Source organism: Camelus bactrianus, chromosome 18, assembly GCF_048773025.1.
Source record: "Camelus bactrianus isolate YW-2024 breed Bactrian camel chromosome 18, ASM4877302v1, whole genome shotgun sequence".
Classification (NCBI taxonomy): Eukaryota; Metazoa; Chordata; class Mammalia; order Artiodactyla; family Camelidae; genus Camelus; species Camelus bactrianus.
The window spans coordinates 15,506,882-15,534,286 of NC_133556.1; the positions used below are offsets into that span (position 1 = coordinate 15,506,882).

The 27,405-nt window shown below is 47.5% G+C and overlaps 1 protein-coding gene across 3 annotated transcripts in view; it reads right to left on the reverse strand.

The window, feature by feature from the left end:
* Positions 1 to 363: 363 nt before the first annotated feature.
* IL21R (interleukin 21 receptor) overlaps positions 364 to 27,405 on the reverse strand; it is a 50,785-nt gene continuing 23,743 nt past the window's right edge. For 2 of the 3 annotated variants that reach the window (XM_074346163.1, XM_045521114.2), the window contains exons 2-10: positions 15,496 to 15,550; positions 14,176 to 14,239; positions 11,114 to 11,216; positions 8,605 to 8,804; positions 5,930 to 6,075; positions 4,976 to 5,153; positions 4,425 to 4,521; positions 3,359 to 3,440; positions 364 to 1,815 (exon numbers count right to left, since the gene is read on the reverse strand). In XM_074346163.1, coding sequence (XP_074202264.1) covers positions 1,060 to 1,815; positions 3,359 to 3,440; positions 4,425 to 4,521; positions 4,976 to 5,153; positions 5,930 to 6,075; positions 8,605 to 8,804; positions 11,114 to 11,216; positions 14,176 to 14,224 — 1,611 coding nt within the window. In that variant the 5' untranslated portion in view covers positions 14,225 to 14,239; positions 15,496 to 15,550 and the 3' untranslated portion in view covers positions 364 to 1,059. The remainder of the gene's footprint in view (positions 1,816 to 3,358; positions 3,441 to 4,424; positions 4,522 to 4,975; positions 5,154 to 5,929; positions 6,076 to 8,604; positions 8,805 to 11,113; positions 11,217 to 14,175; positions 14,240 to 15,495; positions 15,551 to 27,405) is intronic. The other variant, XM_010960983.3, reaches the window with a different exon arrangement.

The following is a 27,405-nucleotide window of genomic DNA, read 5'->3' on the forward strand; positions in this document are numbered from 1 at the left end:
ACTTCCCCCGACTCCCCAGGACAAGCAAATGAGACACGGGGGACCAGGACCAGGACCACCATCTCATTCCTGCCGAGTCTGGTCTGCACCCCTCCCCCACGTGTATGCCAAAGGATGGGTCCTCTCCAGGTAGCCCTGCACCTTCAAGTACTTCCACTCAATAAATATGTCTTGGGTGCATAAAGGGAACAAAACAGGCAGCAGGAGCCAGGAAAAGAAACCTTGGTCGGTAAGGGGCTGTTTCTAAGAGACGAAGCTGGAATCCCCCATGTGCCCTTCGACAGGGCGGGACAGCCCGCAGGTACCTGGGCGGTGTCTGGTTTCTCACCCCCACCCGCCTCCAGCACGAGCCTTGGTCCTGGCCACAGAAGGAAGGAAGTTGATGTTTATTAAAGGTCTGGGCTGCACACTATACATGGGCGACCTCACCAATTTCTCCCCAAGGTAGGGCACGCCACCCCCGTTGTCCAGACAGGAAACTCCAGCCCTGAAAGGGAAAGCAACCTGCCCAATGTGGCACAGCCAGGAGGCGTCAGAGTCAGGATTCAGACCTAGGCCCGCTGGCCGCCCCCCAAATCTTCCCACCCTCAGGGTCACCATGGACTTGGCCCCTGAAAGGAACAGTCTGGACTCTGGCGGCTCCTGGATGCAGGATCTGGAGGGCTGATCTGCCCCAGGCAGCGCCCTGGTCCCAGCAGGGCCTGTGGGCAGCACTGGATCAGCTTGTTAGCACATGATCCAGGGGCTACCCCATGTGCCTGGGAAAGAGGGAGGCTGCCATCACATGCACAGAGGCATTTGTGCACACAGGGAGCTCAGGTAGGTACAGACACATGCGGCCTTGGGCACACGGCATAACCATGGGCATGCTCGGTGTCCATGGGCACTTGGGCACCAGAGCCCCAGACGCACATCCTAAACACTGGGCTCAGGGGCCCCATCGAGGGGCCCCACCAGGAAGACTAAGGGCTGCAGGTCTCTTCACACACAGCCCAGGTGACCCTGTCTCTGGCTCGTGGCCCAGAAGCATGGCCGGCTCTGGATGGCCAGTCTACTTTACTAGCTGGCCTGGGGCCCCGGACCCCCAGGTGGAGGGGTGATGACCACCCACTGGCGGAGGTAGCTCCTGGGGGGCCCTTCGTCCCTGGGGCTGGTGAAGTCACACTCCACAGGGCTGCTGCAGTCAGAGTCCGCAAAGCCGCTGTCAAACGTGTCCATGTCCAGGCCAGCTGTGGGGGAGCCAGCCTCACTGTCCGACACCCCTCGGGGCGGCCTGCTGCTCCAGGGAACCCCTGGGGCCCAACTTGCCTCATCCTCAAGGGGCAGCTTTAGCCTGTCCTGCAGGCTGCCCCCAAGCCCGGCAGGGCCACTGGCTGAGACACAGCCACAAGACAGGACTGTAGTCCCCGTGTGCAGGAGCGCGTCTTCAGTGCCCGGGCCAGACTCCAGGCCAGGGTCCAGGTTCAGGGCTGGGTAGCCGTCATCCTCACAGGTGCAGGGCCAGCCGCACAGCCCCTCTGCGTCCACCACGGTCACCGTTTCGATGGATATCTGGCCGTACGGCCGGTCCCTCTCCTGGCTGTAAGCTGAGCCACCCAAGCTGCCAGTGGTGGAGGGCGCTGGGCCCCAGGAGCCCGGCTCAGGCACCCCATCGGATTCCACCAGGTCTGTGGGCTTCCGCAGCTCTGTGAGCACCAGCCCCTTGGCTGCACACAGTGGGGAGCACTGGCTGTGCATCTCCAGGCGCAAGGGCGCCTCTGGGCTCCAGGGTCTGAGCTCCAGGCTGGAGGCAGTGAAGGGTGCACCCACCCATTTCTACGAGAATGAAAAGGAGGGAAGTCATGGATGAGAGTGGGGACAAGGAAGGGGGTGGAAACAGACAGACACAGAGACAGGACAGACAGCAAGAGAGGAAGACAGAGACAGAGAGAAACACCAGAAGGTAAAGAGAGAGGCAGGGGTGGGGAAGATTAGCATCATGCTGCGTCCCTGTCCAGTGATGGTCCCCACCAGCCTCCCTGGGCCTCAGTTCCCCTTCTGTAGCAGGGAACCATGGCCCTCCGCAGCCTGCCAGCTCACACAATCCAAGGTTCCTGGGGTCTGTGTAAGTGCAGGGCCCAGATTCCTGAGTTGTGGAGACACGGAGGCAGGAGGGCCTGAGGGCTAAGTGACAGAGCCCCTCCAGGCCTCCTGTTTTATTGTCCCACTCCTGACACTGGGTCTCTACCCAATCAGCAGAGCAAATCCCTGAGAACTGAAATCTACCAGTTTTGAATCTACTCTACCAGACAGCTCATCTCAGACTCCTGCTGAGGCTACCACCACTGATTTGAGGTCACTTCTCAGCTGTGTGGCCTTGAGCCAGTTACTCAACCTCTCTGTGCCTCAATTTCCTCATCTGCTGATAGTCCCCTCCACCACAGGGCAGTTGTAGGGATTAAAGATACACGAAACACTATCTTTGAAGCTCCTAGCAGACTCCCTGGTGCGCAGCATGTGCTGGATGAATACTGGTAAAATGCTCGCAAAATAGATGTGATATTTGAGCTTTGGGGAAAGTGCAGAGGAAAGAGGAAAGAAAGGGTTTTCCAGTGTGGGATGGAGCCCAGGCTCCTCCCTTGTCCCACTCTGAGCCCAGGTCTCCTTGTGGGTCCCCTGGGACAATGGAGCACCCACCCACTAAGCCACCCTGCCACCCACCCGCAGGGGCTGCTGTGAGGATAAAAGAGGGGGAGGTGAGACAGTGCTCGGGGAGCGCCAGGCAGACAGCAGGTGGCGGGAGCTCAGTCAGGGCTCTGGTTGCACTTCCTGACTTCCAGGCTCTGCAAGAGCAGGTGGGCTGCCCCTCCCAGCCGTCACCACATCCTCTCTGCGGTGGCTGCTGTCGGGCCGCCGCCGCCACCGGGACAGGTGCCTAGTGGTAACTGGGTACAGAGAACCCAGGGCGCTGGCGGTGGCGGCGGGGCTGGGGCCCACAGGAGGCTGGTGGATTTTGCAGGTGGAGCCATTCCCTTCCCAGAAACTGCCAGCTCTCCACCTCCCTATCAAAGGCTTCTGCCATAGGACCAGGAGGCCAGTTTGTGGCTCATGGGATCACCTGGCTCTGCCCTCCCCCAGTTGGGCTCCTTGGGCTGGGAAATGTTACCTGATCTTGTTTATTTCTTATGGCAACTCTGCCCCACAGGAATTACTTCCTGCATTTTGCAGGTACAGAGACTGAAGCCTGGCTCCAGCCCTGGCGGGGGCCTGGGAGCCTCAGGCCTGCAGGGTGGGGCTGGGAGTCTGGGCATGAGGGTGGATGCAAGCTCCCAGAGGGTGAGAGGCTCTGGGGGGCTCTTCACAGGGTGGGAGTACTCACCTTGAAGTCTCCGCTGTGGCCCAGGTACAGGGGCTGGAAAAAGTGCTCTGGGCTCGGCACCTGCACCCACATCTTCCACAATCTGGGAGGGCAGAGATGAGGTGAGCCCCACACACCTCCCAGAGGGCAGCCTGCTCAGATGCTCCCCGACTTTGTCCTGCAGGAGACTCAGCACTTCCGAGACACACCCAGGCCCCTCCCTTCTGCTCCCTCTGGCCCAGGCCTCAATTTTCACATCTGTAATGTGGGACAGCGAGTCTCCTGAAGCTGCCTGGAGTTTCAGGGCTTGGCTGCCTATTCTGTGCTGAGCAAATGCAGCCCCTCTGAGCCTTGGCTTCCTCCTCCCCCACCAGGGATGAGCAAAGAACCACTCCCCAGAGCTGTGGGGAGGAGTCAGCACCTATGGGCACAGCGCCTGGGGCACCTAGAGAGAGCACCAAGCCCCGCAATCTCCACTGCCATTCGCAAGATTCTCTTCCTTAAACAAGATAAGCCAGGTATGCAGAGCCCCCGGCCCAGCTTCTGCCACTTAGTGAGGGCTCAGCAAACGACAGCCTCAAGCCGGCAGCACTGGCAAAGGCCAGTGGAGCTTTGGTTTTATTTTTCAGCAGCAGCAGCCCTTCTCTTGATGGCCATGTTCAGCAGAAACCCAACATATAAACAGATAAAAGCAAAACTTCCAGTTCTGAAGCAGAAGGGATGGTGGGGGATATAGCCCACAGACCCTTTACCCCCACCCAATGGCCCCTCCTGCCCCTCAGGACTCAGAGCTTAAGATTCACTGGACAAGAGCCCAACCGAGGTCCAAATTCTACCTTCTCCACTTCATAGATGTGTGGCTATGGCCAAGTTCCTTGGCGGCTCTGGGCCTTGGTTTCCCCACTTGTCAAATGGGAGTAAATGCTATGTAAAGCTCATGTTGCTGCTGTCATGGTTAAGTGAGTGCTCCACCCAGTGCCCAGTAAACGGTTTATTATCACCATCACTGTCATTATCACCATCACGGTGTCCCCCAGTCCTGGCCCAGGCTGACCCCCCTCCCTGCCTCCCTGTTACCCAGCCTCACCTCGAAGGCAGGTGGATCTTCAGGCCTAAGAAGACAAGGATGGGGGACACGAGGACCAGGATGGGAAGCAGGTGAGGGTACCAGTTTCCCTTTATCTCTGGGAAGGAAACAAACACAGAGTGAAATGGAATAGAGGCCACAGGGGCTGGGTGTGTTGGGCAAAGGGTCCGAGCTGGAGCAGAAGGGGCCATGGGGATGGTTGCTGGTGCCTTGCAGTGGGATGGACATAGGTTCAAATCCTGCTCCCACTCCTACCTTAGGCAAATGATTTCCTCTCTCTGAGCCTCAGTTTTCTCACTTGCAAAATGGGGGTAATAATTCCCACTTCACAGGTATCTTAGGGGGACCAAATGCCCTGCCAGGAGAATCACCCAGTGCCCAATGAAGGGCCTGGCAAGCAGGAGCCCCAGAAATGCTGCGAAAGGGCTATAAGGGGAGACACGATGAGGGGATATCTTCTAGCCATGCCAGGAAGCTCAGGGCTCAGGGCTGCTGCACATGGACAAGATTTGGCACAAGGAGCGGGGCCTCCATCCTGGCTTCACACCTACCTTCTGGCTGAGTGTGAAAGATGACTGGGTCACTCCACTCACTCCAGGTCCCCTTGAAGGAGGTGCCAGGCTGGGGCCCTGCCCGCACCTGCAGCTCGTAGCTTGAGCCTTTGTGGAACTCCAAGCTGGGGAGAGAGATGTGTCTCGAATCCACCGAGATCAGCGTTCTCCCTGGACTCTGCCGGCACAGGAAAAGATACAACTGGTCAGGACCAGCCAGGCCAGCCCCTGCCTCCAGCAGAACCACCTTTTAGCAGCCTCCATAAAAGGGCTGAGTCTCTCCTGCAAAGTCTCCACTCCCACCACCCCCTCCACCGCCAACAAACAGGCCCTAGTCTGAGTTCTGGCCTCTCCAGCGTAGGCAGCACAGAGCCACGGGCCCGGCCTCAGCCTCGCCTGGGACATGGTGCTTTGTTCTGTTTTTCTCTGATCCCAGCTCAGCCACTCACAATCCTGGCAGGCACCCTTCCTGCTGAGCCTGGGGCTGTCCCCGGAGCAGCACTGGCCATTCCTGGGAATGTTCAATTGGCAGCATCGCAGACCTTGGACACTTTTGTAATTCCTCAACAGTGGGTACTCTCAATAGCGGGCATTTCTGGAAGTCTTTAACTGCAGGCATCTTAGCAATGGACACTGGGGACAGTCTCAGAAATGGCACTGATGAAAATCTTAAACTGGGACCATCCTAAAGGATGGGTAATTCTAGAACTTTCAACTGTTTTAAAGAGTGAGCCATTCCAGAACTCTGCAACACTCTAAACAAAGAACACCTCTAGAAGCCTTCACATTTGAAACAACAGTCCCTCTGACACTGGACTTCCCCGGCTATTGATACTTCTGGAACTCTCCCGCTATGGCCGTTCTAAGCACAGAGGGAAGGTTCCAGACCATCCGTTTCTGACACTTCAGCACTGCCCCGCTCCCCCACCTCTGCCAATTCTCCGAGTGCCTCACCAGAGCCCAGGGGTCTCCACGCTTCCTGTACCGCAGCTCATACTGAAGTTTGCCCTTCAGCGCGAAGAAATCGTAACTGGAGCTCCAGGAGATGTTATAATGTCTGGAGAAGGTCACAGTCACGTTGAAAGGGGGAGATGGCTTGACTTCCAGGAAAAAGCCAGAAAGATAAAATGGAATGAGATTTTGCAGCAGCTGAAAGGGATGTGGTGCTGGGAATAAATTCCCCTCCGCCTGAGCAGTCACTGATGAGATCAGGACTAGTAACCCAGAATGACTTGAGGTGAAGCATCCCCTGTCTCTGGTCCTCTGTTCGCCCATCTGAGAAATGAGAGATTTAGACTAGATTGGGTTGCAAACTCAGGGGTGGGCAGGGAACAGATGTGGGTGAAGCAGGTTTGGGGACTGAGCCCTCCCCATCTAAAGGGGGGTGCCACGTTCAAGGGGGCAGGAATGCAGACCAGCATGGCCAGGAAAGAAAAACCCAACAAGCTGGAAGTCCGGATTATGGTGGGAAAGCTCTCAAATGTTAACATTAGCTGCCAGTCCTAAAGCTTTCTAAGCCACACTGTGGCCAGACCCACCCATTCTCCATTTCTGTTCTAAATGATGACACCATTCACTTTTAATTCTAGCTTCCCAAGACATCCTGTTCCCATCTCCCAGACATCTTCTGGAAGGTGCAGGAGCAGAGGTCCAGGCCACACCACCATGGTCTCCTGGGTGCTTCCATTTAAAGGTCAAAGCTTCCAGTTCTGCTCCATCCCAAATTTGTTTTATGAACTTGAGCTGGACACAGGTCATGTGTCTTCATTTTCTCTCTTGTAAAAGGGACCAGTTTCTATCTCACGGGGTGAAAATTCACGGAGACCAACTAAGTAGCAGAAGGAGGTGATTCAGGGGGCTGGGTGGCAGCGCTGTCCAGGTGTGAGAGGAGCGACATCCTTCCCCGGATCCCGCCTCCCCCAGCTCCGTCTGCCACCATCGGACATTCTCCATGTTCCGCTCCGTGACCCTGATGGCCATACGCCCCCCTCTCGGGGATCTCAGCTCGTTGGGACAGAGGTTTTGTTCTCCAAGATAGAGCCAGCACACAGAGGGCCCCCAGGAGATACTAGTCAAACCAACAAATGAACCTTCCAGGGGTTCCAAAAAGGAACTCTGAAGCTGCGTATGACTCAGCACCAACTCAGCACCGTGAGCCGAAGTGGGAGACGGCGCACGCTCAGGAGGCCACAGTGAGGGCATTACTGTCACTGCTCTTTCAGCCATGGGTCCTTGGGGCCAGAAGAGCCCCTCAGCCCTCTCCTCTCTTCCCCAGGTGGGCAGAGGCCAGTCCTCCGCTGCCCTGTACGGCCTGGGCTGGGCAGTGAGAACCAGTCAGGGAGGAGCTGAGGGCATGTCTGCAGAGCCCAGGGTCAGGGACGGGGTCACGGATAGGGGCCGCTCAGCCCAGGGTGGCCCAGGGCCCAGGAGGAGGGAGGGGTCCACGGTGGGGGGGGGGGTGAGGGAGAATCTGCCTCCTGCCACATCTGGGTGCAGGCCTGGCCTTGGACCCTGGCAGGGAGGGTGGGAGGGAGGGGGCCAGAGAGAGATGCAACTTGAAGCCACACTGCGGGGTGGAGTGACAGTGGTGCGGTCCCTTCTCCTCTGCAGGGGAGGGGGTGGCCTGCTGTCTGCCCAGCTCACTCAGAGGGGCAAGAGGGCGCCCCTGTGCCACAGCTGGATCTGCATGGCTGAGGGAGCACGTGAGCTAGTGTGTGCACGTGTGTGCCTGCGTGTACGGATGCATGAGAGAGTGTGGCAGCTTCTGTGTCTGTGCTGGGGAGACCAAGAGTTGGTGGGACACCGTGCATTTGTCCAAGGCTGTACTTACGAAGGTGTGAGAGAGACTCTGGGTGTATCTGGGCGTGTGTGAAGCTTCATTCACACCCTCTGCAGTACAACACCCACTCAGCAGAATGGTGCAAACCTGGCCCCCAGAGTGTGAATGACAGACACCTTCTCATCCCCTGTCCCCACTGCTGGCAATCTAGGGCCAGAAACTCCCAGACCACAGGGGCTGGGGCTTCCTGAGGAGGGCAGGACTCTCTCAGCAGTCTGTGTTTGCGTGCCTCTGAGCATGGGTCTCTCACCCCCTCCCTGGACATCCCGCTTTGCACACACACCCTAAAAGCTGCCTCCTGGACCCTGCCCTGCCCTGATTCTGGAACCACAGTGATGGCTGCTCCCACCAACCGAGCCCCTCCTGCCCCTGGACTCCTCCCACCTCCAGCCTGGAGGGAAATTCCGGGCCTCACTGGAGCTAATAAATGTGAGAAAACTCAGGGAAGTTTTTCTCTTGGGACCCAGTGCCCCAACTTGTCTCATAATGGGGACAGAATCCCTGAGAGACAGGGTTAAAAGGACCCTCGCTCTACATAGAGGGAACAAGGCCAAGGTCACAGCTAGACAGAGGCTGAGGTCATGGATCCCAGTCCAGCTCCTTTTCATACCTCCGCTGTCTCTCTTTAGTTAGTGCTCAAACCTATTAGCAACTCATCACACCTTAGTAAACGCCAGTGCAACTAAAGAGCAGAACCCTAAGGTGATGTAAGGACACAGGACAGGGCAGCTCTGATGCTGGGGTAGGGAGCCTGTGTACTTCTCAGCTCTGGGACCCAAGGGATACTCACTGCTTTCAGCCAGGACAAAGCTGCCGCACTCCTGGGAATGGTTGCCAGACGGGTCTGTCATGTTGACGCTGAAAATGTCGTCAGCCATGAACTGGACCACATCCATGCGGCACGTGTACTTGGCATGCGTGGCGTTGTGGGTGGATGGGCGGAGGCTGCAGGAGGTGACATCGTCCTCCAGTTCTCCATAGGAGTCTTGCCTTCAAGGACAGAGCAGCTGGTCATGGCTGGAGGCCGGGAGGCTCAATGCACAAGGCCAAGGTCGAAGCCCAGATTCTTGGGTCTGGGAGGGATTTGAGGTAGGGCTACGGGGCACCTGGTCCAACCGCCGTTTTCCCAGGGAATGCACCCCCTCCCCTGAAGCAGCCCTGATGAACTGTGTACAGGGTTGGCTCACACACCTCCAAAGGACCAGGAACTCACTACCTCATTTAGGACAGCAACTCTCAACTTTGCAAATTTGGGCCATTCTTGCCTGGACCAAGCCTAAATTTGTCCCTGCCAGTTCTATCAACTGGATCACTGTCCTACAAGAAGGATGCTAAGCATTTCAGGTCTCCTTCTTGCCCTCCTTCTGTCCAACATCTGCTGAATCCTAATAAGTGCTTGTGCTCAGGGCCAAGATAAGAGCCAAATGAACTTCATCCCGTACTTTGGGTGAACTTCCAGGGAAGGCTGTTGGTATAAGGTTGGAGGGAAATGCTCTGGCTTTTGATCTGCCACTGGGCAGAAACTGGATTTTGAAGTATGTATAGGAGTTCACCAGATACTTACTCCCCTGCCTACATCTTCAAGCTGTGAACATGACCATGCTCCAAGGCTAACACAGATGTGTGAACTCAGTTCCCTGATAAATATTTGCTGGAATAGAAACTTCTGCTGAATAAATGCTCTCCAAACCTCTTGCACAGCCACCAGGGGGACATTTAAAAACTCCCCGTCACCCCCATGCCTAAAAACCCTCAGGTGGTTTCTCACCACCCACACAATAAAAGCTGGCCCCTGCCTACCTCTCACCTTCTTGTTACTCTCCCTCACGCTGGCTCACTCTGCTCCAGCTGTACTGACCTCCTCACTATTCTTCAAAGTCACTAGCCTGTCCCCTACCTCAGGACCTTTGCACGTGCAGTGCCCGCTGCCTGGAATGCCCTTTCCTCAGCTCGCAGGCTGCCTCCTTCTCATCCAGAGAGGCCTGCCCTGACCACCCCAGCTAAAGGAGACCCTCCCTGCATGTCACTTGCTCTCTACCCGACAGTCCTGTTCTTTAGAGCATTCCTTGTTCTCAGAAAGCATCCTGCTGGCTGTTATGTGTTTACTGTTGGTCTCCCCAGCCACTCCCCACTGCAATGTGTCAGCTCCAAGACACGTGGGACCTTGTTGGTCTCGGGCTCTGCTGGGCCCCCCAGTGCCTGCAAGTGTCTGGCAAGAGCTTGATAAGTAAGTGTCTGAATAAATAAGTGAATAAAGAAACTGGTGATGACAGAATGAAAGCCAGCTGTTCTTTATCCTGAGCAGCATATTGACAAAGAGTCTCTCCTTGACCAGATTCAATTCAGGCTGCTCGGAACTCTCACCTCAACTAGGTCCTGACTTTGGGGCTTCCATGCTCTGCCGTGTCTAATTTTAGCAAGAATCCTGCTAAAGCCAGTTTGGTCCGAATCCTCCATCCTCCATATCTGATGGGGACCATCATCCTCCACCCTCCCCCAGGTGATGGCTGGTTTAGCCAGAAGCCCCTCCTCCCTGATGTCGCCTCTTAGTAATTTTCCACCCACTGACCCTCACCCCTGCCCCTGCTCCTTAGCGATCAATACCCAATCTTCCTTGTATTCGGCCTTTAGCTCAATCCCTCTTCCCTACTGCAAAGCCCGTGCAGTGGTCCCTATACCTATCTCGATGGTCTTGAATCAAGTCTGCTTTACCATCCTTTAACAAGGGGCATGAATAATTTTTTTTCTTTCACAATATACACTAATCGGGACCCATGGATTTTGGAGTCAGGCTGCCTGTGTTTGCATCTCAGCTCCACCATTCACTGGCTCTGTGACCTTGGGCAAATGGCATAACCTCTCTGAACCCTAGTGTCCTCATTTGTAAAATAACTGTGAGGCTCAGAAGTGATCATCCATGTGAAGCGTAACAGGATGCCAGTTTCAAAAAATCATGTGGGAGTCTAGTCACCCTGAGGTCTCAAAACCACAGTCAGCCCTGTGCAGGCAAGAGAGTTTGGTCTTTGGGGCTGGACAAAGCTGCCCTGCTTTGACGAGTCTCGCGAGCCCTGGGTGGGCATCTGTAAGATGGGCACGGTGATTTCCAGCTCATGGTCTTTCTTGGGCTGAAATCAAATGCTCTTGGTGAAATGGCTGAGAGAGCCCTCAGGAAGAGGCAGCTTTTATTTTTATTGCTAACCACCTGCCAGGCACACAGTAGGTCCAACACAGTCTGTGGTCTCTGGCGGTCCCGCCCCCATCCCAGCTCTCCAGGGCTACCCTGAGGCCCGGCCACTTACCAGGTGAGGGTGAGCATGTCGGGGTGCATGGTCCATGTCTGCAGGATGCAGGTGACAGTCTGGATATAATCGGTATAGCAGATGAGGTCTGAGCAGCCCCAGGCTGGAGGGTCAGGGAGACAGAGGCCTTGATGAGGTAACTGCAGAGCCCTCACTCCTGTCACCCCCTCACCCCCTCGAGGGCTGGAGGATGAATTGTAGCAGGGCTCCCACAGCTAGGATGAATACGGTGGCCCAAGGGCCATTAACATATAGGCCTCGGGCAAGGGGGGCTTTGCCATGTGACAATTTTGTTTTTGAGCCCCCAGAGTTTCAAAACTTGTTATGGAGACAGGCCTCTGCTAACGTGAACATCATAAACTCAGTGGGTCCCCCCCCAGCCCTCTCCCCACGAGCCCCGTGTCCAGCCCGCAGGTCAGCATCCCTCCCGGCCAGGCTCCCCCTCCAGGTGGCATGTCCTGAACTCCCCAGACGTCAGGCGAACAGGGGCAGCCCGTGAGAGGGATTCATGAAGTCAGTGAGAGAGGGGCTGCGAGGGTCTCGAAGCCCCGACTGGGACGAGCCATCTGTTCACAGCGGCTGGTCCAAGACAGGACGTGGACCTCAGTGACCTGGCAGCGCTTCGATGGAGCCAGAAACCTTCTGAAAACTGTGAAGCCCTTAACTCCTTCTGCCAAAATGTCTGTGTCATCCTACTGCCCAAACCACCACCACCGCCGCTGCCGCAAGTGACACAGGCATGTTCCCCTCAGGCAATTTTGTTGGACAATTTAATACTCTCCCACCTCCAACATTAATTGGTTCACTTTGTTCTAAAAATAGAGGCATCATCATAATCTACATTTTGTTGAATGTTTGGCGAAAGACATTTAAGAAGTTTTAGTTCGGTTTTGTTTTGTAAGGCCAAGTACCAGCGCTGCTATTTCCCCCTCCTATTTACCAGAAATCTGTTCCCCTTTTACGTAGATTCACTTTTAGTGGCTTTTCCCTATTTTTCCTTGACTAATGAAGATCCAAGGGGCGGTAGGACTGTCTTCCTAGGGCTCAGTCTAGGTCAGAAGCTGGATTCGGAGCCCAGAACACTGTTGCTGGAAACATCCTTTCACCCGTGCCCACAGCCATTTTACAGATGAGAACACTGAGGCTCTGAGGCTGGACCACACCTCCTGTCTCTCTCTTGGTCTGGCTGCTGAGACCCAAGAAAGGCTGAATCGAATCCATGCTAGTTCTACACCTCCACACACGTGGCAGACATTGCTAATCAATCATGGCTCTCTTGCTCCCTTGGGCGTGGCCTCAGCATCCTTCTCACTGCAGCTGAGCGCCCCGGGCAGACACTCCCAAGGGATCTGAGATGTAGCCATGAATCCTGTTCTTGGAGGAAGCTTCCCCCGGGAGGAACACAAGGCCTGTTAGTGGGCACAGAGGGGCTAGTTCAGATACCTTATGGAGAACACAGGATGGTTTTCGGCAGGACCTAAACCCATGTGGCTGTCATCTCCGAGTTTACATCCTGGTTGTTCTCTCTCAGAGTTCCAGAACTTGGCAAGGAGCTGCCATTCCTAGGTAGGCTTGAGGCCATCAAGGGACAGAGTTTGTCCCAAATTTGGAATGAAACTGGGGAGGGGACAGCAGCCCCTGAAGTAGCGTGGAGGGGGCATCAGGAACCAGAGGGAGTGAAAAACCCAGTCATCTGGTCAGGACACTGACCGCTGGGCAGAGACCCCAGGGTTATCACAGGGTGAGGGGGACAGTGAGAGGCATGGAAAGTGGACACATGACTCATGGCTGCTCCAGTCCCTGTTTGTAAGCTGGGGATACTGACCTCTTGGAGGGGTATTTGGATGATATCACACCAGTGCAGACCACGCTGCCTGCACGTGGCACTCTCTGCATAAAAGCAGTTAAGACCGTGGGAGGGTATAGCTAAAGTGGCAGAGTGCATGCTTAGCATACAGAAGGTCCTGGGTTCAATCCCCAGTACCTCCTCTAAAACTTAATAAGTAAACCTAATTAACTCCCCCACCAAAAACGAAAAATTAAAAAAAAAAAAAAGGCAGTCAAGGCCACGGGAATCGGGCAGATTTGGGAACCAATCCCAGCTCCGCCACTGCCCGGCTGTGTGGCCCAGGACCTCTCCCTTATCCACTCTGAGCCTCAGCTTCCTCAACTGAGAACTGGGTGTCACTGCAGCAGGGACCTTGTGGACTGTCGGGAAAAGGGAACGAGGGTGCTCAGCGCCCAGGACACAGCAGGGGCTTGTCATTTGTGCCCCTGGTGGGTGGAGCTGCAGTGGGGGACCTCAAGTCCCTTTAGAGCCAGGACAGTGCACTGACCACTGGTAAAGGGAAAATATAGGAACTCGTTTCTGGAAACATCTGTTTCCTGATGGAGCTATTTGAGGCTCTGGGTCTTTCGGTAAAAACCAGACAGAAATGCAGATGAGTCAGCAGAGCAGTGGCTGAGCGCGCCCCTGACCCCAGTCTGGCCCGCATTCCAGCCTGTGTCCCGCCTCCTCTGGGAAAGCTTCCTGGATCCCTCAGTTCTGACTGTGCCCTCATATCTAACTCCTTGACTTTCCCAGCTCAGGTCTCTAACATCTCTCCCTCTGACTGCAACATCCTCTGGTCCTCTGGGGCTGCCGTCCAAGGCTTCGGCTGCCTTTGTCTCCACGGCCCCGCTCCTGCCCGCTGGGGAACACCAGTGCTGGCTGTGGATCCAGTGGTTGTTGAAAAACACCTCTTACGAGATGAGGAGAAACTGAGGTTAGACCAAAGGCAGGACTTCCTCACTCTGAGGGCTGGGAGCCACCCAAGGCAGAGAGCTGCAGAAAAGAAGGATGAAGTCTCTCATTCCCGCAGCGGGAGGGCTGGGCCACATGGGACACACAGGACCCAGTTCTTGATGATGGAGCTCTCTGGTTGGATGGGTTCTGGGTAATGCAGAGGTGGCGACTGGACCCGTGTCGGCTGCAAGTGGACAGATGCCACTGACTCCGACCCTGTGGCCTTTAGCCCTGTCCTGGCTGCTCCCCACCTGTGGACCATGAAGCAGTCACTTACCTCCCTGGAGCATCAGCAGGAGGAAAGGGGCAGCCCAGCCACACAGCATGCTGCCTCCTGGAGCCTGGAAGAGACACACAGCGAGAGTGTGGGCCCGGGCCTGGGGACCAAGGAACCCTGGACAGCCTCTCTCGGGCCCCCATCCCTCCTTTGGAAGACTTGCCTCAGATTCTGGGATTTGTCTCTGAAAAGCAAGAGTGTCAGGAGCCCATGGGTGTCCCCACAGATTCCCGTCCCTTAGAAGTGGCTGATTCGCCCCTCCGATCCCTCTGCACTTCTCCCACCTTCTCCCTGTGCTTCCCACACAGTCCCAGATGAGAAGGGAGCTCAAAAGGGGAGAAGCTTGCTGCTCCTCCACCCCTGCTAAGCCTGCTGCTGTAGTGTGATGTGTGCACATTTATTCATCTGGACAAGAAAGGAGATGGGGGGTTGGGGAGGGGTGGTTTGGAAAATGGTATTTGACAAGAAGCCAGCTTGAGTGCCCTGTCCCCCAAAACCCCCAGGTCGAGGTTTCCCCAGTGAATTTGCTTCCTACTAAATAACAAATCCAAGATTAGCCCACAAAGGAAACCTCGAGTGAATACCTAAGATGAACTTAGCCTGATCACATGAAGACGACCTGGACTCTCTGATCTGCATGAGGTGGAGAAGAGACCTCTCTGGAGAACAGAGCCAGCCTATCCAGGAAGAGCAGACTCCGGTGCCCTGGGCAGAGGGACAACCCGCAGGCTGGCCCCCAGCTCTCTGTCTGCTTGAGGAGGTACCAGCCAGAGGCCGGTGGGTCCTGGAGCCTTACCCAGACCGACCCCCATGACAGGGGTGTAGCTGGAACTGAAGCGTAGAGGGCCGACCCATGTGGGACCAAGTCACACGCGTGACTCTTTCCAGACACCATCCCTGAGCTCGCGTTCCCCAGATCCTATTCTGGCCCCCTCTGAGCTCCCTAACAGGTCACCAAGCAAGAAGCGGTGAAGGGCACAGAGACGTTCAGCTGTGTGGCTCTGGGCTCATCACTCCCCCTCTCTGAGCCTCGTAAGTAAAGATGGTAAAGCCTGCCTCCAGGATTCTTGTGAGAATTCAGGAAGCCATGTGCAGAATCGCTGGGCCCCCCGCAGGGCCCCTGACGCATACACACAGCTGCAATGCATACAGAACTCAGTGCACCACAGTGGTTCAGACACAGACTTGGGGCCGGCCTGCCTCAGTTCAAATCCCTGCACTGCTGTTTACAGGCTGTGTGACCTTGGGAAGTTTACTTAACCTTTCTGGGTCTCAAGAGTCCTCATTCTGTAAAATGGAGATAATAATAACCATTCCTACCTCATAGGGTCCTTGGGAGAATTAGTCAGTATCTGTAAAGCACTTGGAACAGGGCCTGGAATATAGCAGATGCGATATCAGTGTCTCTTAAAGCAATGAATTTACCATAAAACCAAATACAATGAAATGTAAAAACTAAATACAAGGAAAGCAAAAGACAATCATTAAATTTTTGTGAGATACTATTCCCTGCTTAAGACTCTTAGAAGTTGGAGATCTAGTTTGCCTTTGTTTAAAAGGGGAGATTAAAGAGTCTCACAGAGGTGTTTAAGCCTTACTGGCACCAAACTGAGATTCTCGCCCCCTGCATCATCCGAGGATTGAAAAAAATTTGAAAAGGGTCTAACTCTCGCTAGGGAGTCCAGGGATATTGAACATCATCTAAAATAAGCCATTTGATTCTGGGAAACATCAGTCTTGAATGACAGAGCCTTCTCCTCCTGTTCCCACAGCACTGAGTAGGAACACCTCCCCGTCCCGCTGCCCTCCCTGCACTGAATCCATCCCTTTCTGGGACTTCACACTCAGCTGACTCCCGAGGGGAACAGAAACTTACTGCCCAGAGGCACCCAGACCACCAGGTGTGCTTCCTGAGCGAAGGCCAGAGGTTGCCCTGAGAACCTCCCTGCTTAGGTTGCTCCCGCAGCAGCACCTCATCTCTGCAGCCTCCTACCAAGGAGCGAAGAGTACCTGGTATGGAGTCTGCCAGGTGCCAGCTGTGTGCCCTGGGGCAAGTTCCTGACCTCTCTGATTCTCTGTTTTCTCATCTGAGAAACAGGGGTCATGACTATTGTCAGCACAAAATGCATCACTGTATGGGAAGCACTCCGGTACAATCCTGGATGGGATAGAGCCCTGGAGAGGTGCTTACCCACCAGGCTCTGGTGCCAAGAAATGAATTCTGAGGTTGTGGTCATTTAGACTAAAAGCTGGCCGAATTTCATGAGATTCTGGGGAAGTGGAGAAGATTGGTGGTAGGAAATCAGGTGGAAGCAGGGGCTATGGAGAATACAAAGTGCTTAACTTCAGTCAATAGAGAAATGCAAATTAAAACCACAACGCCATGCTATTTTAATTTCATCAGATTAGCAAAAACTAAACATCTGACAACATCGCATGGGGCTGAGGCCATGGCAACTACTAATGGGAACTCTCATCCACAGCCAGTGGAAATGTAAATTAATCCAGCTGGTCTGGAAAAGAGTCTGGGCTGGTCTAATGAGTGAACAAGCGTTTGCCTTAAACACCAGCAATCTCACTGCACGGCAGACTACTAATGACGCTCTGGCACACGAGTCCGAGAAGCATAGGCAGAAATGTTTATAGCAGCGTTGATTTTAATGAAAAACTGGAAACAACCTAAATATCCATCAGCAAGAGAACGGAAAAATAAACTGCGGTGTAATCACTCAATGTGAAAATGAATCATAGCTTCACACAACAAAGCAAGTGGCTCTTATAAACAAACAGTGGAGCAAAAGAAAAGCAAGTCAGAAAAGAAAACAGGCGTCATAACACCAAGTCACACTTAGCAACCTGTAAAGCAACTCTAGATTTTGTTTGGGTGAATATACGTGTGTCCTGAATATGTAGAGAAATCCAAGGGGGTGAGAAATACCAAACTCTGAATAATGTAGCCAAGGCGGGGAGATGTGGTAAGAAGGGGGTCTTCAGGGTCTCAACAGTTTGGTAAAACTGAGTGAAGCTACCATGGGTGTTATTTATATTTTTCTTTATACCTTTTTGTATGTCTGAACTATTTCATAACATTTTAAATGCAAGTGAATCTTAAGTCTATAAAATAAAATACGAAAGGGGGACTTTCACTTCTGGCTATGATGGAGTAGCTGGTATCCTGCTAACCCTCTTACTAAGAACAACTACTAAGGAGGAGAAAAAAAAATATTAGAAAGCACGAGAAAGCAATCAAGTTAGATACTATTTGAGAGGCCAGGGTGTCAGAGAAAAAGAAAATGTGTTGAAATTCTGCATGCAATTTCCCTTCAAGTAATTTGCCAAGTCATTGCAAATGAGTTATGTTCCAAGAAACCTAGCAGAAAGCATCTGGTAATAGGCTGAAACCTAAGAAGAGATTTTTGTCAGTTTCACAATACTCAGGAAAAAACTGGAGTTTAAAGCCTGGCCAGAAAAAAAAAAAAAAAGGGTCCTGGTACATACCCAGTTATTCAGGAAAGGCTATGCCTTGGGAATAAGAAAAAATTAGAAATAGTTCAGCTTTCACTGCATCAGAATGATCTGCCTATATGCTATATGTTTGCTTATACGTTGCATCTAAAGCCTCTATATTTTTCATACACAATGTTCAGCATTCAGTTAAATTAACAAGACAAACCAGAAAACAGTGCCAAATGACCAAATGCCCAGAGTCAAAAAACAAACCCAGAAACAGACCCATAAGTGATTCAGAAAATGGCCTTATGAGACAGGATTTAGAATACTATGATTAGTCTGTTCAAGAATCCACCAGAAATACAGAATCTATTTAAAAGTAGAAACTCTAGAGCCGAAAAATACAATATTTGAAATCTATAAGTACTTAATAGATTAATTTAACTATAGATTAGAAAGTCAGAAAAGGGGATTGGTAAACTGGAAGACTGGTAGAAAATTATCAAATTGAAGCATGCAGAGAAAAATGTTTAAAATACAGAGACAAATACAAAAGAGACATATGAGACACTGTGGAAAGGTCTAACACACATGTATTTGGAGTTAAGAAAAGAGGAGAGAGAACAACTCAGAATCAATAATAGAAATACTGCTTAAAAGTTTTTCAAAACTATCATTGGAACAGATTCAAGAAGTCTACAGCCACACCTCACCCTGACCCCCAAAAAACAAATACAAAGAAAATCACATCTAGGCATATTCTAGAAAAACTATTTTAAAAATTAAAGACAAAAATATACTTAAAAGCCAACTTTGAATGTTATTTCCAGCAAAAATATCCATCAGAAAAAGAAAGCAAGCTCAATATGATAAAAGAATTTACTAAAATCCCACAGTTGACATCACACTTAATGGTGAAAAACTTAAAGCTTTCCCTCTAATGATCAGAAACAAGACAAGGATGTCCACTCTCACTGTACTGAAGGTTCTAGCCAAAGCAGTTAGGCAAGAAAAAGAAAGAAATGATATCCAGATTGGAAAGAAAGAAGTAAAGCATTTCTGTTTGCAGATGATATGATCTTGTATATACAATATCCTAAAGAATCCAAACCAAGAAAATAGAATGAAACAAAGCAAACAAACAACCAAATGAAAACTATTAGGACTAATTAGCGAGACTGCAGGCTACAAGATCAATATACAAATTCAATTGTATTTTAATATACTAGGATGAACAACCAAACAAAAAGTATTAGGATTAAATTTAGCAAGATTGCAGGATACAAAATCAATGTACAAAGTCAGCTGTATTTTATTTTATTTATTTATTTTTTCAATAATTTCTCACCTTTTTTTAAATATACTTTTTATTTTTGTGTTATTTAATTATTTTGGTGGCAGGCGGGATTAGGTTTATTTTATTTTTGGAGGAGGTATTAGGGATTGAACCCAGGACTGCTTGCATGCTAAGCATGCGCTCTACCACTTAAGCTATACCCTGCCCCCAAAATCAACTGTTTTTAGTATACCAGGGATGAACAAAATGAACTGTAAAAAGTAAACTCATTTATAATAATATCAGAAAGAATAAAACAGGAATTTAACAAAAGGAGTGCTAGATTGGTACAGTAAAAAATATAAAATATTATTGAAATAATAATAGAAGAGCTAAATAAGTGGAAGGCTATCCCACGTTCATGAATTGGAAGGCTTAATATTGTCAAGATAACTCCCCAAAATGGTATACAGATTTAAAATAATCCCTATCAAAATCCCAGCTGGCTCTTTTACAGAAATTGACAAGTTGATCCTAAAATTCACATCGAGATGTAAGTGGCCAGAAGAAACAAAATAATCCTGAAAAAGAAGAACAAAGTTAGAAGACTTAGACTTCTCAGTTGCAAAACTTATTACAAAGCTACATTCATCTACACAGTGTGGTACTGGCTTATATATAGACATATAGATCAATGGAATCAAATTGAGAGTGCAAGAAGAAGGTCATATATTTATGTTCAATTGATGTTTGACAAGAGTGCCAAGACAATTCATTGGTGGAAAAGAATAGTCTTTAAAATAAATGGTGCTGGGACAACTGGATATCCACATGTAACAGAACGAAATTGGACTTCTATCTCACACCATATATAAAAATCAACTCATTATGGATCAAAGACCTAGTATGAAGAGGTAGAACTATTAAACTCTTAAAATAAAATATAGGTGTAAATCTTTGGAACATTGTATTAGATAATAGTTTCTTAGATGGGACACCAAAAGCACAGAAACCAAAGAAAATAGAAACACTGAACTGTTTCAAATTTTAAAATTTGGTGCTTCAAAAGACACTACCAAGAAAAAGTGAAAAGACAATATATAGAATGGGAAAAATATTTGCAAACCATATATTTGTTAGAGGTCTACTGTTCACCATATATAAAGAACACTTACAATTCAACATCTAAAAGACAACTCAATTTTAGAGTGTGTAAAGATTTGAATAATGACTTCTCCAAGGAGATATACTAATGACCGATAAACACATGAGAAGAAGCTCATCACCATTAGTCATTTGGGAAATGCAAATAAAGGCTACAGTGTGTTACTACTTCACACCCACTAGATGGCTATTTTTCAAAATGGAAAATAAAAAAATGTAGAAGAGGATATAAAGGTTGAACCCTTATACATTGCTGATGAGAGTGGTAAAATGGTGCAGCCACTATGGAAACAATTTTACAGTTTCTCAAAAAGTTAATATAGTGTTATCACATGACCAAGCAATTTGACTCTTAGGTATATAATGAAAAGAACTGAAAACCAACGTCCACCAATGTTCATAGCAGCATTTTTCATAAAAGCCCTAAACTGGAAGCAACCAAAATGTTCATCAATTGATGAATGGACAAAAAAAAAAGGTAGGCTATCCACATAATGGAATATTATTCAGCCATAATATGAATCAAGGACTGATACATGTTACAACATGGAAGAACCTTGAACATTTATCTAAAGTAAAGAAGTCAGACACAAAAGCCACATATTGTATGATTTCATGTATATGGAATGTCCAGAATAGGCAAATCCATAGAGACAGAAAGTAGATTAGTGGCTGTCAGGGGCTGGAGCTTTGGAGGGAGGGGGACTGGAGAGTGATTGCTAATAGGTATAGGATTTTTTTTTGGAGGGGGGAGTAATGAAAATGTTCTGTGGTTACATAGTATTGCTCATTGCATAACTTTATGAATATATTAAAAACTACTTAATTGTGCACTTTAAAAGAGTGAATTTTATGGAATGTGAATTAGATCTTAATTACAATTTTTTTTAGTGAAGGCAAAATAAAGATTTTTTTCAGACATCCACCCAAAAAGTGCTGAGAGAATCTGTCACTTGCAGACTGCGTCAAAAGACACAATAAAGTGAATTCTGGGGGCAAAAGGAAAACAATCCCAGATAGGAGGCAATCTACTGTAGGAAGATATGAAGAACAATAGAGAGTATTATAAACATAAAAAATTAGTTGCTGAAAATAATAATGTCTTATGAAGTTTAAATTATATGCAAAGTTAAAATAAATCACCATGATACCTCAAAGACAAGAAAGAGTGAATAAAGTTAAAGGTCACTGTATTGTCTGGGAAGCGATAAAAGTACTAATATAAGGTAGACTCCAAAAAAATCAAGTATGCATGTTGTAATCTCTAAGATAAGCTCTAAAAGAATTAGACAAGGAAGTATAGCAAACTAATAGATGGCAATAATTTTTAAAACTTTACTCATCTAAAAAATCGGACAAAAGGAAAACAAATAGATGGTAGACATAACCCCAAACACATGAATACTTTATTAAATGTGTGTGTATATATATATGCACACACACACACACAATGGAATACTACTCAGCTATAAAAGAAAATAAAATAATGCCATTTGCAGCAACATGCATGGACCTGGAGATCATCACACTAAGTGAAGTAAGCCAGAAAGAGAAAGAAAAATACCATATGATACCATATGGAATTTTTAAAAAAGGGATATAAATGAACTTATTTACAAAACAGAGACAGACTCACAGATATTGAAAACTTATGTTTACCAGGGGGAAAAGGGGTGGGAAGGAATAAATTGGGAGTTTGGGATTTGCAGATACCAAGTATTATATATATAAAATAGATAAACAACAAGGTCCTACTATATAGCACAGGGAACTATATTCAATACCTTGTAATGGCCTATAATGAAAAAGAATATATATATATTTGAATCATACACCAGAAGTTAACACATTGTAAACCAACTATACTTCAATAAAAAAGGGTCCAATACCTGCATCTAATAGCATATTCAGCCACTAAAAAATGTAAATGAACTAAAAACTGGAATTAAAGACATAACCTTGAAATGAATACTTTACATGAAAAGAAAGTAAAATTATAGTTTAATCTCTCTCATAAATATGCATACAAAAATTCTAAACAAAATATTCACAAATCAAATCTGATGATACATACAAAAGTAAATAATACATCATTATCACATGAGGTTTATTCCAAGAATACAAGGGTATGTATTATATCTGAAAACAAGTAATCTATTTTACCACATTAATGGAATAGAGAAGAAATTTTATATATGATAATTTAATATGTTCAGAAAACACATTTAATAAATTGTAACACTCATTTATAATTTTTGAAACACCCTCAGAAAACCAGAAATAAAAGGAATCTTCTTAATCTGATAAGGAGCGCGTGCACACACACAGACACACACACACACACACTATAACAGTTAACATGATCCTTAATGTCAAATACTGAACACTTCATCCTTGAGGGCAGGAAAAAGACAAGCATGTCTTTTACTAGAGGTCCTAGTCAATGCCATAAGGCAAGAAAAATAAATAAATGTATAAATAGAAAGCTATAAGGATTGGAATGATGTAAGACTGAATATCTAGAAAAGTCCAGATTTTTGACAGATAAACATTAGACAGTAAATGTTAAACAAAGCCACTGAATATGAGACTATCAATATAATAAAATGTATTTCTAAAGATCAACAAAGTTGACAAATCTTTAGCTAAACTAAGAAAAAAGAGAGAAGATTCAAATAACTAAAATCAGAAAAGAAAGATGAGACATTACAACTGATGCCACCGAAGTAAAATGGATTACAAGATACAGCTATGAATAACTATACACCAACAAACTCGATAATGTAGAAGAAATGGATAAATTCCTAGAAACATACAACCTACCAAGACTGAATTACAAAGAAACAGAAAACATATAACTAGATTGCAAAAGCAACAAAAGCAAAGATAGAAAAGTAAAATTACATCATACTAAACAGCATCCTTCGAGTTGAAGGAAACCATCAACAAAATGAAAAGGCAACCTACTGAGTGGGAGGAAATATTTGCAAATCATATATTTGATAAGGGACTAATACACAAAATACATAAAGAAGTCACACAATCTAATTGTAAAATGAGCAGAAGATCTAAATAGAGATTTTTCCAAGGAGAACGTACAGATGGCCAACAGGTATATGAAAAAGTGCTCAACATCATTAATCATCATGGAATTGCAAATCAAAATCACAATGAGATTTCACCTCACACATATCAGAATAGCTATTATCAAAAAGACAAGAGATAACAAACGTTGGTGAGGATATGAAGAAAGGGAACACTTGTGCACTGTTGGTTGGAATGTATTTGGTGCAGCCACTATGGAAAACAGTATGGAGGTTCCTCAAAAAATTAAAAATAGAACTACCATATGATCCAGTAATTCCACTTCTGGGTATTTACTTGATGGGAATGAAATCACTGTCTTGAAAAGATATCTGCATTGCCATGATCATTACAGCATTATTTACAATAACCAAGACATGGAAATAACCTAAGTGTCCTTTAATAGATGAATGGATGAAGATGACGTGGTGTATATATACAGCAGAATAATATTCATCCATAAAACATAATGAACTCTTGCCATTTGTGACAACATGGATAGACTTCAAGAGTATTATGCTAAGTGAAATAAGTCAGACAGAGAATGACAAACACTGTGTGATCTCTCTTATAAGAGGAATCTAAAAAAATATTAAGTTCCTGGATACAGAGAACTGGTTGATGGTTGCCAGAAGAAGTGTGGGAGTGGGAGGAATATGTGAAGGGGGTCAAGAGGTAAAAAGAAAAAAATATATGGTGCATTACTGAGCAAAAACAACAACAAAAAGGAAGCAAAAAAATATTTTTTTAATGTATGTGCTTGCAATGCATAAGCCCTGAGGGTCTTGCTCAGAGTAGTTAAATTTCATGAACAGACTATTACTCCATAAATTACAATGTTACACCAACACTGAATATTGCATTTTTTCTAGCTTTGTCTATGTCTTTTTGTTCAAGAAGTATGTCAAAAATATCCAAACACATGCTTTCAGCAATTTTATAAAGACAGTAATGTCATAGAAACTAAAATATGCTGACACTTGAATACACTGCATCTTCTTTAATGATAATAACACAGTTTTTAAAAATACTCACTTGGAACTTTATATCACCATCTTTGAAACTAGGGAGAATTCAAAGTCATAAAATAAACTATCAATTATAGAGAAGAAATTAATCTTAAATAGCAATGTATGACTCTGGTTTAAAAAAATAGAAATGTTATATTAAGGAACTTTGTAGAAATCAACTGACATGTGATTCAATGTCAACATTCAAATGCTAATTTTGACCTTGAAACTTTGTTTCATTTTAAGAAATTATAAGCCACACTGCAAAATTTATGTACTATTTTCCTTATTAAAAAATTTTTTTAAGTATAGAAAAGTAGAATGTATGGTAAAAAATCATGCTTCTTATGTCCTGGTATCTTCCCAGATTGCTTATCAAGAGGAAAATAAATACTTGCACAATTATCTTATGCATAAGTCTAAAATCTGTAAAAATATGCACCAGGCAATAACTGATTAATATACTGAGGTGTCCGATAAATTGCCAAAAGTTGATGGAGATATCTTGGTTGATGGAGTATATTATCTTAATTAAATTGGGATATTTCTTATTGGTCTCAGTATAAAAGGGACAATAGGTCATCTTATGATTCTATTTTTCCCTCCAGTGGAAGTATCTTTTGAATTTAGAAAATTTTTCAATTATAAAAGACACTAACAAAACGGAAATTGAGAAAAAAAAGAGAATAGAAAAGAAACTGAAATGGGAGATTATATCTATATATAGTTTTTTATATAATTATATATTGTATTTTTACATAGTTACATATAATATGTAAAATTATGTATATAATGATATGTTTATATATATATATATATATATGTGTGTGTGTGTGTGTGTGTCCAAGATAAAGAGCTCCTACAAAACAATTATAAAAACACAGAATTCAATTTTTTTTTAAATGGACAAAATCTTAAGCAGACACGTCACAAAAGGCATCCAAATGGCCAAGAAGCATATTAAAAGGTGCTCAAAATCATTACTTGTCAAAGAAATGCAAATTCATATCCCAATATGACAGCACTACTCATACTCATCAACCCAGAATGGCTAAAGTGGAAAACGCTGACAATTCCAGTGCTAAAAAAGGAGACGAAGGAATCAGAACTCTCAATCCCTGCTCAGTTTTCTGGCAGGAGTGTGAGTTGGAGCAACCCCTGGGGAAAACTTTTGCTGATCAGGAGGCCCAACAATTCCACCTGCAGGTTAAGCACCAAAGAACAGTGCGTACCCATGTATGCAAGCAGAAACACGTGTGCTGGGGCGCTCACCGCAGCGTTATTTACAAACTCCTCAAACTGGAATGAACCCAAGTTCTTGGTTTTCCTGTATCTCCTTTCCCACACTGATGATTCAGGAATGAGATTTGTTCAGCTCAAGCCGGTCATCCTGTCCGATGTGACCCAGGTGGGGATTGGGGCTTGAAAGTGAAAGGCGAGGGGTGTGGTAAAAGTACAATGGCCCGTTTCCCACGAGGACCAAGAGAGTGAAGAGGGACTCCCCAGAAATGCCAGAAACAAGAGCCCACAGGTCACCAGAAGGGGAAGTGTCAAGACTGAGGGACTTCCCAAGAGGGAACACAGAAGAAAGGGCTCCTAGTTTATCCCTGGTCTCCAAGGACTTCTGCCCACCTGCTCTCCTCCTGGCCTCCTCCCTGACCTCCCTGCCTCCAGCTGTGGCCCCTCCAACTCTCTTTCTGTGGCTCCCCATTGCCCATCAGAGAAAACCCCCAATTCCTTAGCCCAGCATTCAAAGCATGTCCGGATCTGCTCCCTGACATTCCCTCTGCCCCCTAGTCTTCACCCCGGAGTCCAGGTGCTCTGATCCCCAACGGCGTCACAACATCCCCATTCATCTGGCTTCCACGCCTTCACACGTGCAGTTTCAACCACCAGAACCTTCCACTCTCCCTGACTGATGATCAGCCCTCCTACTCAGCCTTCAAAATCCAGTTTAAATGTCATCTCCTTTGTAATTCTTTGACCTCTCCAAGGAAGGCATATGAGTCACTCCTTCCTCTGGGGTCCCTCCTTCCACCAGAGCACACAGCTCACAATGTTTTTTAGCAACAGTCTTGGCAATTTCTAGATGGGAACCATGTGCTTCTTGGTTACTGCTGAATGGCAGTGGCTAATCAGTGCCTGACACACAGTAGGTGCTCAAAGCACTGGTTACATGAGTGACTAAATGCAAGAAAATGCTTTCAATCATGACGGATCTTGAAGCTTACTCTCAATATTGAAATCCATGTAGACCATACACTCCAAACTTAAATCTTCCTCTTTTTGATTCCTTTCTTAAACTCAGTGCATTGAGGATCTTTACATACTTGATAAGGATAAGAGCTCCAAAGCCCCGACTTCTTTTCCCCACCTCAGGACCTTTGCACATGCCATTCTGTCTGCCTAGAACACTCCTCCCACCCTCCATGCTTCCTTGCTTTCTTATCCTGCCATTTCAGCTACAATGTTGCCTCCTCAAGGAGGCAATCCACTCTGTCTGAAATGGGTGTCCCCTGAGGTTCTCCAGGTCACATACCCCTGCTTGCCCCCTTCTTGGCAATTGTAATATTAAGATTTGCTTAGTAAATGTTTCTGTTTTTGTGTTTATGACCTGTCTCCAACCTGAAGCATAAGCTCCGAAAGGGTGGGAAATTTACCTATTTGGTTCACTAGGGCATCCCTAATGCATAGAATAGGACTCAGAATACAATAAATGCTTAACAAGTAGCTGAAGAAGAAGACTGAATGAATGGAAGAGGCTACAAATTGCTGTTTCCAGTCAAACAAGGAGCAGGCCCTGAGGCAGCCCCCAAGAGGCCTTGGTTTCTCCATCAACTTTGTCTCTGTCCCAGGAACTTCCCCCTACCCAAGTGATCATGACTGTGGTCATCAGATTAGTAGCAAATTTTCACAGAGGGACAGTGGGTTGCCCAGGGTCACACGGAGAATTCTTACCTAAGCAGGGCTCTCGGACTGGGGAAGAAGCAGCCTGGTGGCCCTGGATCAGGAAGGAGGCTCTGCCACTCTTAGTGGGACCTCAGGCACATCTATTTTCTTCTCTGAGTCTCAGTTTCCTCATCTGTAGGCTAGGGGCAGGGGCCCTGGCCTGGCTGAAGGAGTGAGGCAGGCACCAGGTACACTGGAGGTTTGTGAGTAATGTGCACTTGCCACACCTCCCTCAAGACAATTTAAGTGGGGTCTGTGAGGACCAGCAGTCTAGGGCCCTTTTGCAGGTGTCCTGAC